Below are 12,120 nucleotides of genomic sequence, written 5' to 3'. Positions count from 1 at the left end.
TCAAAATACTTTTTATTACTTACTGTATCTGGCAGGATACACTCACGAATGAATGCACTTTCAGAAATGGGAAACTTTGCTATCCCACCATGATAGAAAAATAATTCCTGTAGACCTTTTGGTCTCAAAGTTAGCATTCATTAAAGTCTTCTCTTCTGATAAGGTCTAGCATTTTAACTTTTGAGTGAATTTGCAGTTTTGTTTTCTCTTTGAATAGCGTTTTTGTGTGTTATTAAATTGTAAATATTAACCTGAATTTATATACTGTTTTCCTAGTTGCAAGTCCTGTCTTTGCATTTACATGATCCAAAAATAACTGAAGAGATGTTCACTCAATTTTCCATCATCATATCAAGGAATATAGCAAAGGCAGATACGCAAAGGAAAGGAATACCAGTAGTGTATGGTTAGTTAAAAATTGTAACAAAAATGCATGAGAAGCCTTTATATACAGTTTAAAATTTCAGTGAAAGTTTACATTCAACATTATCCTACAGAAGCTGTTAACCTGCAACAGTAGGAAGTACTGAGTGGATAGCATCAATTTATCAAATCCACAGACCTATTTCAATTTCACTCCCCCATATTTACTCATGGACACCAGTAATTTTCACTTTTTTTCCCCATCTCTTCCATCAATACCAAAACCATTTTTATAGCAACAGCCATTATTCTCTTCATTTCACATTTGTGATCAGGGCTAAACATATTGCTTACACTTAGACTTAACGGCTGAGTTATGGTTAGCATTAAATCTCCTCATTTCAAGTCCCCAGTTACACAATATTCCTTCCACTTACAGACTCCTGCTGTTACCTTAGGAGTCTCTGCATTGTCTCAGTACACGGTGTTTTCCAACAGCATCAAAAAAATCACAGCAAATAATTTTCTTTCTTTCCGTTCATGTTTGAAATGTTATCAGCAACACAGGTAAAGAAGTTTATATAGACAGTGGTGGTCTTGTATTTTATGCATTGAATACTTCTCCTGGTATGTTGATGTAAGACATCTTGCTGCAACAGAGCAAGGTATTTGATTCAAGGTGGTGGTGGTGGGTGGAAATCAGCCCAGGAGACACCGCATTCTTTTAGACCGGTAGATAAGACAGTTACCATCCACTAAGATTGAAAAAAGGTGGAATTGCTTCTATTAATGTAAGTTTGCCATTCATGGTCAATTTGTAATGCAAGTTACCCGAAATTGCAAGAGATGTGAAGAGAAAGCAAGCCTCAAATCTTCACAGCCTGCACCAAAACATCAGTAATGCTGTGAGACAGACTGCAAATTAAACCTCAGCCTTTCCAGTAGCTTCATCATAACATCATCACACAGGCTTAGCAGCAGCTTAAACAGGTAATTGCAGCCTAGCTAGCAGAGTGAACTGAGGCTGCTTGAAATCATTTTTTCTTCTGCAGATGGAACTGCAGGAGGAAGACGGAGATGAATGCTTGTCACTTCTATACCTCACACTATGCTTAAGAAATACAATTCTGTGTTTGCATTGTTTTGGTCACTGCTGTTTTCCAAAGCCTGAAAATAGCTCAGCCTTTACCAAAAAGGCATTTCATTAACTTGTATTCTGCTAAAAAAGATTTTTGGCCACAGCTTTTCCCAGAGGAAACAGTACAGAACACAGAACCAGTACAGCCTGCCAGCCCTACCAGACAACAACAGAACAGTTACATGGTAAGAGGAAGAGAAACTATGAACAGGTTGCATTATGAAGTACTATGGGTAAAAAAAGAATTTTATTAGCATATGGTTTTAAAGTAAATTATTTTGTACATATAATAAACATTAAACAAATACATATTGACAAAAGTTGCAGGTAAGTTGATTTTTTTTCCCCCCCAAACTGTTTATACAGCACTGAATGTTCTAGTGACTTTGTTTTCAGACCTAAAATAAGATAAAGCCTATACACACATAGGTGTCGGTGTATTGTAAACTGCAACAGGCTGCCCAATGTTCTTTTCAAATTTTCAAAAGAAAGAATTGTTACAATTTTTTTTCCCCAGAGATATAACAATCTTTAGATAAAAAACCCAACACAGTTGTTGTTTTATCACGCTGTCATTACCTCGTCTTCTATTAACCCACCACTATTGATTTATTATGTTGACTTTAGACTGCAAGGTTTCTAGATCAGGAGACAATATAACAGATTCAGAGGGTTTAAAGACCGAAGTATTTTGGGAAGCTGTGAAAGGGCATTCAAATCACTGAGCACTAAAATACAAACCACACAATGATATATGATTATAATGATATATGATTATATCATTATCAATAATGATATTTGGTCTGTTGGTTTTTTCCAAATGTTGTAAATACACAGCAGTGTAACGAAAAGTTCCATGTAAGCGATACGTCCAAAAGCAGGTCACTAATATGCTCCTGGAAAAGATGCAAAGTTTGTCCATTCTAGATAGGATTGTGATCAAATAATTGTAAATCCGTTACTTTCATCCTGTGTAGAACGGCTCTTGTTACTTGCTAAACTTATTTTCCTGTTTGGACAGGAAATCATAGAGCTAACAGTATCTCTGATTTTATTTAAATCAATTTCTTACCAAAGTAATCTTCCAGAAGCAAAGGTGATCTTCCAAAAGACAGCAGCTTTAGATTTATATATTTATGTTCCTTATACTTTCCAAGACTTCATCATGGAACCAAGTTTCAGTAAGCATATTAGAGTTTTGCAAAGCCTCAAAAAGACGCCTATAATCTTCTGGGTATAAATTACGTGTTTCAGCGTTTTTTGGAATTTCTAGGGCTCTCAGTAATTTGCCACCATTGTGCAAGCTCCATGACCTGAAACAAACAAATAAATCATAATAGTGCATTTCTTTCTGTGAAAAATTGAAGAGAAGGAAACAGTATCTGAAGGTGCATTTCACTCTTTCGCAGCTTCTAGAAGAAGTTAACATCTTCCTACAACACAAGTTATTTTCAATCCATACTGCAAACATGAATAATAAGACATATAAATAAATAAATAAAATAAAACTCTGCTAATAAGACATATAAATACCAAATAAAGCCCCCAGCAGACGTAGACAATACCAAACCACATAAGCCTCCTCATTACAGGGTGGGTGCTATCCCTCCCCGCTCTGCCCCAACTGCGTAAGTCAGTAACAGGCATTACAGCATAAAAAGGGTTTATTCTTCAATGCCTGGGAAATTAAAGCCAAGGTCATCTTCAAGAAGATGACTCAGTATAACATGAGTTAGTGTGACTTACACCTCCCAGGTATTTTCTTCTATATATAACCAGATGTATCTACTATCTCCCCATCTACATCATTGCTATGAAAACTAGACCTTTTATAAATGTGCATATGCATTAACTATTTTCCAGACAAGAAAAGGCTGTATAAATACACAGAAGATGCACATTAGAACCCTTCAAGGTTAGCTCCACTTCCCAGCCAAAGGACTGTGTGCAGATTAGGTACACCGCTGAGCTTTAAGAAAGAAATCCATTAAAGCTCTTTGCACTTGTCTTGGCTAAATGAGTTACTGGAATTTATTAGCTTCCCTCCCCCCTGCCCCTTTCTGGAAATTAACTTCCATAAACTACCACCAGCAAATGAGAAATACATTAATTATTTTAATTAACAAGTTGAAGTCAATGCTTTCCCGACTGCAAACACTTCCATTTTATGGGAAACGGAAATTTACTGATCATAAAGCAAAGCAAATAGCTCCAATACCAAATAGAGTAATTAAAGTGTTGCATAATTTGTAAATAAGTCTAAAGCCTCATTTTTTACTTAGATAACAGAAAGCCATTTGAGGATATCCTCACTCCACCTTCAGTAACTTTCAGCTGTTTTCATTAGCATTACTACTTTGATGTCTGTTATAAACTTGAAACTCTTTCGGCTTTTAATTTCTATACCTGAAAAACTCTTGGTGACTTTATGATGTCTGTACAGTGAGTGAAAACTTCTTGCAGATACATGACCTCACCTCCATTGGAGGTACAGACAATTACTGTACATCTACATTCTAAATACTTGTTGATCTTCCTGTCAAACTTCAAGTTTTTATAGTCTGTGAATACAGGCCAGGAACAGTCCCCAAAATACTGTCTTGTGGATTGCAAAAATGAAATCTTTTATTCTACATGTAGATAATTAATTTAAAAGAAGAAAAGCTGTATTTCAGCTGCAAATAACTACTGCTTTGAGAACATATTTTAATATTTTCCTGTATTACTCTGAAGAAAAAGTTATAAAAACTGTAATTCTTTCTTACTTACTTTAACCTATCAGTAAGTCTAGACCTGGGTTTTGCAAAACACTGTTTCACCATGAAAATAAAGGTAGATGAACTTGTGGGCTTCAAGCCTTCTGTAAATAAATTTTGCCGAGGAGTCAGTCGTACCAAACATAAATGGTCATTTGGCAGCCACTGCAAGAAAGACAAAACAAGCCACTGAAAAGTCATTTTTAAGACAGTGTGCCACCAGTAACATTTCTTAAAGAGTTTTAGAATTCTTAACAAGATGTTTTCATTGGAAGCTGAGGCTTTAAAATTTTTTTCCAGAACGATGATTTACTTCCCCCGCCCCCCAAACAAGAAAGGAAATAGAAAATAAAATGGACATACTATCACTTCGGTTTTATTTTTATTTTTTAAGGCTGAACTTCCTTAGCTGAAATAGATAATACAGGCTTGATGTAAGTTTTCAAGAGTTTTATATGTCCTATAGTATTCCTATACGGTGCAAGGTATCAGATCAGATCACTTTAACTACCTGCCTTTTGTATATAAAGATGTAATTATTTGAGTGTGACACTAAGACAATATTGTAAATTGAGGATTTTATGAAATTGGGAGGGAATGGAGTCTTTAGCTGAAATAAATGTACTTCTGTCTTGGCAGCAATGGATATATCATCCAATAGCTCTCACATTTGCACTTCTCCTAAGGCTGTCACAATACTTCTTACATAATCCACCTAATATGCCTCTCTAGATGGCTTTACATCAACACACCTAAGTGTGTAAGGCACACCCAGTCAGTTACATTCACTTATAGTCACTTACACTGTACAGTAACATTTCAAACAACACTCAATATACTACCACAGCAGTTTTTTAGGGAGGGTAAAACCAAATATTAAGTAAACATACTTTTATACTCTTGGTATTAAATAGAAATATTCTTATATTATGGAAGAGAACATAATTTCTCTTTCAGAGAAGAACTTTACACCAAGTATTTTTCCCACGTCCCAACTTTAAGCTTTGAGACACACTTTTCAGCAATTAATTAGCACACAGAATCTATACTGGACATGTGAATAACCATTTTAATCAAAACCAGCAGCATACTGATTGTGCTATTAGTTGTGGTAACACTTGTTTTGTTCAAGCAGGTAGATGTGACCCTGTCAGTAACTTCTTTTGAAAAGGATTTTACCTATTCACATCCCTTTATGCTGTTTATTGACTCTATGTCCATCACAGACAATAAAGATACTAGTTTATTTCAGTTTCTAAGCTAATAGCAATCCTTCACCTCACTTCTGATGTATCTACATGCAGCCTGTAAGGTTTAATTAGAAGAATACTTCTTACAAAAATACATGTGTAAATGCTGTTATAAGTCATTTTAACCTTTATTTAAAAGTGGTTTAGCTGCATCTCCAAAAGCAGAAAAGTACACACAACAATCTTACCGTGCTTTTTGCTACCGCCAGTCCCCCACTTTTCAAATTAGTTAAAAATGATGACCAAGGTTCCTATGGGAGGGAGCAAATATATTACAGAATTAAAGCGCTTTGTTAGAATGGAATATTTCAGTTGGAAGGGACCTACAACAATTACCTAGTTCAGGTGCCTGACCAATTAAGGGCTGACCAAGTTAAAGCATTGTTCTTAAGGGCATTGTCCAAATACCTCTTAAACTCCAACAGGCTTGGGGCATCGAGCACCTCTCTAAGAAGCCTCTTCCAGTGTCTGACCACTCTGCCAGTAAGGAAATGCTTCCTAACATCCAGTCTAAACCTCCCCTGGTCCAGTTTTGAACCATTCCCATGCTTTCTATCACTGGATCCCAGGGCAAAGAGACCAGCAGCTCCCACCTCACATCCTACCCTCAGGAAGATATAGAGAGCAATGAGGTCGCCACTCAGCCTCCTTTTCTCCAAACTAGACAAGCTCAAAGCCCTCAGCCACTCCTCACAGGACATTCCTTCCAGCCCTTTCACCAGCTTTGTTGCCCTCCTCTGGATCCGTTCAAGGACCTTCACATCCTTCTTAAATTGCAGGGCCCAGAACTGCACGCAGTGCTCAAGGTGAGGCTGCACCAACGCTGAATACAGTGGGATAATCACCTCTGTTGACCGGCTGGTTGTGCTGTGTTTGATGCTCCCCAGGATGGGGTTTGACCTCTTGGCTGCCAGGGCACGCTGCTGACTCCTATTGAGCCTGCTGCCAACCAGCACCCCCAGACCCCTTTCTGCAGGGCTGTTTACCAGTTCCTCCTCTGCCAATTTATACTTCTGCCTGGCATTACTCCATCCTAGGTGCATAATCCAGCATTTTGACTTGTTTAATTTCATCCCATTAATCATTACCCAGTGCTGCAATCTATCTAGATCCTTCTGCAAGGCATCTTGTCCCTCAAGAGTCAACAGCACCTCCCAGCTTGGTGTCATCAGCAAACTTGCTTAATGGTGCATTTAACTCCTGCATCCAGATCATTAATAAATATGTTGAACAGAACTGGCCCTAGAATTGAGCCCTGAGGGACACCACCGGTGACTGCTTACCAGTCAGATGCAGACCTATGAGCCCTGCCCTTCAGCCAGTTCTTCACCCAGTGCACCATGAACCCACTTATCCCACAGCTGGGCAACTTGTTCACAAGGATGCTGTAAGGGACAGTATCAAACGCCTTACTAAAATCCAGAAAAATTCCACTCCTTCCCTTCATCCACTAGGCAGGTGACCTTATCACAGAAGGATATCAAGTTAGTTAAACAGGACTTTCCCTTTGTGAATCCATGTTGACTGTGCCTGATGATTGCATTATTCTTTAAATGCCTTCCAATAGTACCCAATATCATCTTCTCCACAGTTTTTCCAGGTACTGAGGTAAGACTAACAGGTCTGTAGTTTCCTGAGTCTTCCCTCACGCCCTTTTTGTGGCTTGGAGTAACAGTGGTAGTTTCCAGTCAGCGATGACCTCCCTAGACTCCCAAGACCTTTGGTAAATGATCAAGAGGGGTCCTGCCATAACATCTGCTAGCTCCTTCAGAACTCTGGGATGAATCCCATCAGGCCCCATGGACCTGTGAACATTCAGCTGATATAGCTGGTCCCTTACATGTCCATAAATGGAAAGTCACTGTTCCCACAGTCATGGTCCTCTGCCTCCAGGGGCTGGGCAGCCCAAGGTCTATCAGTATTGTCTGGGATGAATCCCATCAGGCCCCATGGACCTGTGAACATTCAGCTGATATAGCTGGTCCCTTACATGTCCATAAATGGAAAGTCACTGTTCCCACAGTCATGGTCCTCTGCCTCCAGGGGCTGGGCAGCCCAAGGTCTATCAGTATTGTTAAAGATTGAGGCAAAAAACACATTGAATGCCTCTGCTTTTTCTTCATCCCTGTTAGTCAGATGACCATCTTCAACAAGTATCATCTTATTCTTTAATTCCTTAATATTTACCTTAATATACACCTTATGGTATAAGGTATTTGGAAGACAATAGATAGTGAAACTTTTAATTTTAGATTATCAAAACATTTAAACTATGAAGGCAGGTTCCTAGAAAAACAGAGCACAAAGAAAGATAAATCTAAAAAAGCATAAAGTAAGTGAGAGTTGATGGCCACATGCTCATGTGGAGGTGGGGGGACAACATAAAAAACTTTTTAAAACTAAACCACAGCAGGTTTGACAAGGTAAGATAGTTATTGACTAGCAGGAGAAGCAGGCTTGATTGGAACATAAAGGCACCAAGACTCAAAAATATATTCCTACTGAACACAGCTCAGGAAGTCAAAAGCATACATAATGCAAAATGCAGATGACATAACAAAGAGCAGACTATGACAGAATGTAAGAGCCGTTTTCTAGTCTCACATGACCCTTCGCAAGATGGAAGAGACTTATGCGTTATGCAAACATCTCTTTCTTATCTAGCAGCTTCTGAGAATAAATGTTTTTGAGTACAGTGGCTTTTAATGAAAATAGAGACATCATACTTAATAATGATGCTGCTTAATTGAAAGTTTTACACAAAACATGACTGTTTCAGGTTTTTACATCCAAAAAAAGTTTTCAATAGTTCTCCAACTAATTGAAACATCAAATTAGCTTCCAGTTAGTTTATGATAGCAAAACATTATAAACCCTTTTCTAAAAACATGTCCATAGCATTAGAGCAGCCAGCTGGTACAAAAAACTTACCATGTGCAGTAGCTGAATTTCACATCCTACTTGCCAAAGTACAGTAAGTGCTTGGTAAGCCCTCCCTTCCCCAGGCTTTGCTGTCAATACCTAACAAAATGGCAAAGAGCAAGCATTGTTGTTGCAAAAACTAAGATTCCTTCTTTATCTAAACAAAATCTTTATATATATAACAAGCAGTAAGAAATTCATAGTTAAGACAAAATTCCAAGGTAAAGTTACATTAGGCCTCAAACTTTTGTGCTATTTTAGTACATCCTGTCAGAACACATGATTAGAAGACTTTATGGCAGTCTATGTATTTCTTTCCAGCAGCTATTTGGATAACTGAACTGTGTAGGAATTTCCAGCTTATACTTTCTGGTCCCTTTTAAGGTAGAGAAGTTTCACACAGAAGAGAAACAGGGATCATATTTTGTATAAAAATCATAACATGGGCAGAGTTATCAGCTTGCACTGATAAGATAATATTCCCAATAACACACACAAGCAGAGTAAGCCAAACATCAGGTGACTGCACTGAACATTAAGCAGCTTGCACAGTCATCATCCAGATCAATATTACAGATCAGACAACTCTTAGAGCAAGAAAAAAAGAAAAACTTGCAGTTATTCTCAAACAGGGCAAAGAAAGAAGTAAATTGTAGCAGGGAGATTTAACTTCCCATAACAGATTTAGAGCGCCTCATCATATGATCAACCAAAAAAACCCCTAAAACCCAAAAAGGAACCAACAGTGCCCACTAAAACAAAGTTACAATTGCTTTTGCTTAGATACACAACTCTCATTTAACAGGGTTCATAATAAAACCAGAAAACTTAATAAAAAAACCACAGCAACTGCATTAAATGAATAGGCTGCCCCCATTTGCTCAAAAATCTGGCCATCAAAAACATACCATTTAGGTGGATATTTCAGTGGTGTCCAACCTGTCATTTCACAGAAGAATATACTTAAGATTTTTAATTTTTTCAGTAGTGTGTTAGACACAACACAGGTTGTGTAAGCACACCTGGAAGTCTTTGCTTACTTCAAGTAATTAAATGTTTGTGGCTCAGTATGAACCTCAGAGTTTCACAGAAAGAAAAGGTACCCTTAACTACAAGTACAGTTCTAGAAGTTTGGGACAGCATAAATTAGGAACACATAACCCAGAAAGCTGCTCTGCACCTTAGTGTACAGAACCTTAATAACAAGGTGTGTAAATCACTCATATTTTGCCTCAGGTTTTTTCAGTATTGCACACAAAAGTGGCTCAAGAGACCAAGCACATCTCACTGAGTATGGTATTTAGTAACTGAATCCTCTTCATGAGGCATTTTGAACTCAGTCTTCATTGACTATTACCTGCAACTAGTAAACAATTTTCTTGCAAACACTCATTACAGAATTTAAGCACCTCACAAGTTACAATGGAAAACACCTACTCTGCTGCTGCATATCCTTCTCAAGGACCAGTCTTCACATTTATAAGATTTGTGGTTATGTGACAACAGAATGTTTCTTGACAGTGCTATTACTGCATAAAGAGAACAAGGAGGAAATAGACAAGACCTAAAAATTCTGTCAGAAAAAGAAATTCACTAGCAAAAACATTAACTGTACAATATAAATGTTTTTGTGTTCTGTGAAGCACTACTTATTCTTTACTACCTGTAAAATCTCTTACACATACCTTGTACTCTTTTTCACTTATAAAGATGTTGAGTTCTACTCTTCCATATCTGTAAATGGAACTGCATTCATACAGGGCAAAAAGAAGCCTCCAAAGTGTGTTCCTTTCCTTTTTTTGTGGTAAGATCCCAAAAATTTTCACAGGTACATCTGTTTCAATAGTGTGTAAAAGTATCTTTAAAATTTTGCAATAGGTACCAGACAATCTCATTAGTGCTAATGTCTAAACTATAAACAATTAAGAAGTCTGTCAGCTCATGTTGTTCAAGAATGAATACAAGTTAAGCTCAGTTTGCGTTAGCCTAAACCTTTAATAAAGGCAAAGAAATAACTGAGATTTCATATTGCCACAAGAGTTTTTTGAAGCTATCAAGAAACCTAAATAAAGCTGAAATGTAGGAAATAGTATCCATTAATCCAGCATATATATTAAAAAGAACATATACCTCAAGCAAATCCCAAAGATTTTGCCAAACTGCCTATGCACCCTTCAAAGGTATTTGTAACGTGCAATCATATACATATACCTGCTCTCCAAGGAACTGCTGCTACACCCATGGTTTCAAAAAGTTTGTCAGAACACATAGCAGGTGGTTTCAACTTTCCAGCCACCAAAGGATCCAGTCTGAAGAAGTCACCGTAAATGACCTTTAATTGTCCATCCAGGCTATTCTCTAGGGACTGAATAAAATTAGTTTCAGTTGAAGAAATTTGGATGCAGTAACCTGTCTCGCAAAACACCCAACCCAAACAACAACAAAAAAAATGCTCAAGCACCACCTAAAATTGTTACCCAGTCAACAAGAGTCAAATCTCAGAGCTGCTTCTCACAGCTTCCTTCATTATGCAAGGCATTTTAACATTTTTGTGCTGTTCAACTGGAGCTTTAAAACATATTCTTAAATTAGTAATATGTTCTGCAATATCTTGCAAAAAAAGCTATACTCAACTAAGCAAACCACTGCATTTAGATTTACAACTGGAATTCTTCATACATGCAGACAGAATGTCTTTTATACACATTTTAAGTCAGGCAGGAGTCTTTGGTTCCAAACCTCTACTTTACAGCACTGTAACACAATCTTTCTAGTACAGTTTCTGCAGCTCTGGGTTTGACCACCTTTGAATCCATGCAAAGGCAAGGTGAATAGGAGAGAACACATGTAAAAGTCTTAATATTACCAGTCAATTGCAGGACAATAGATCAAATAATACCATGAAATAATCAGAATAACCAAGACTATTCTTACAGATTTCATAAAGCTACATACAGACATCTTGCTTAAACATACATGACAATGACTCTGATTACTATTAGCCTCCAATTTATGCATGAAACTATTCATAAGAAGACTATGAATTCCTACATAGACAAAATGTCAAGTCAATTGATTATAAAATAGCCTGTTGCTGAATATGCAATGTAAAACCAAACAATACTTACTATTGCTAAGTGTTATTTCAGATGTTACAAGTAATGATCACTGGCTAATTCCTTTTTGATCCAACAGTTATTACACAATTGTAAGTTACTTTCTTATTTTCCCCTTAATGAAGTTTTAGAAATGTGCTACCAAATCAAAAGCGTACCTGTAAGTTTGGAAGAAAAGCCAAGTTACTTTCTAGAGCTACCACTTTAACACCTGCATTGAGCAGAGTTCGGGTCAAGACTCCAGGACCTGAATGGGGGAAATAAAAAAATTAAAACCAAAAAAATTTAAACGTGCATTTTTTCTAAGCGATGTCTGTTAGTGATTTTCCCAACACAACACTTGGGACATACCACCGTCAACAGAAGGTAACCTGTGTTTGTTTAAACACACTTCAAACCAAGAGTTAGAAAAAAGGTTTACACACAGCCTGCATGAAGCACCGCATTACAATTAGATATTGAGGAACATTAGATATAACATTTCAAATATTTCTACTACTTTTTCTTCTGCCAACAGAAATATACTTTGAATCCTTACACATATTATCTCTATAGGTAGACAGAAAGAGAATGCA

At 37.3% G+C, this 12,120-nt stretch overlaps 1 protein-coding gene across 1 annotated transcript; it reads right to left on the bottom strand.

Moving 5' to 3' along the window:
• Positions 1–2,627: 2,627 nt before the first annotated feature.
• Positions 2,628–11,792, bottom strand: TFB2M (transcription factor B2, mitochondrial; the record flags this gene model as incomplete). Its single annotated transcript, XM_010288518.1, has 7 exons — positions 2,628–2,814; positions 4,271–4,422; positions 5,696–5,758; positions 8,439–8,528; positions 10,115–10,263; positions 10,641–10,794; positions 11,704–11,792. Coding segments are annotated over 7 exons (884 nt in total), but the record flags the coding sequence as incomplete, so codon positions are not given.
• Positions 11,793–12,120: the final 328 nt, after the last annotated feature.

The sequence above is a fragment of the Phaethon lepturus genome, unplaced genomic scaffold, assembly GCF_000687285.1.
Source record: "Phaethon lepturus isolate BGI_N335 unplaced genomic scaffold, ASM68728v1 scaffold6436, whole genome shotgun sequence".
NCBI classification, from domain to species: Eukaryota; Metazoa; Chordata; class Aves; order Phaethontiformes; family Phaethontidae; genus Phaethon; species Phaethon lepturus.
Note: the sequence above shows the minus strand (reverse complement) of the source record. Positions and strands in the feature narration are given on the sequence as shown.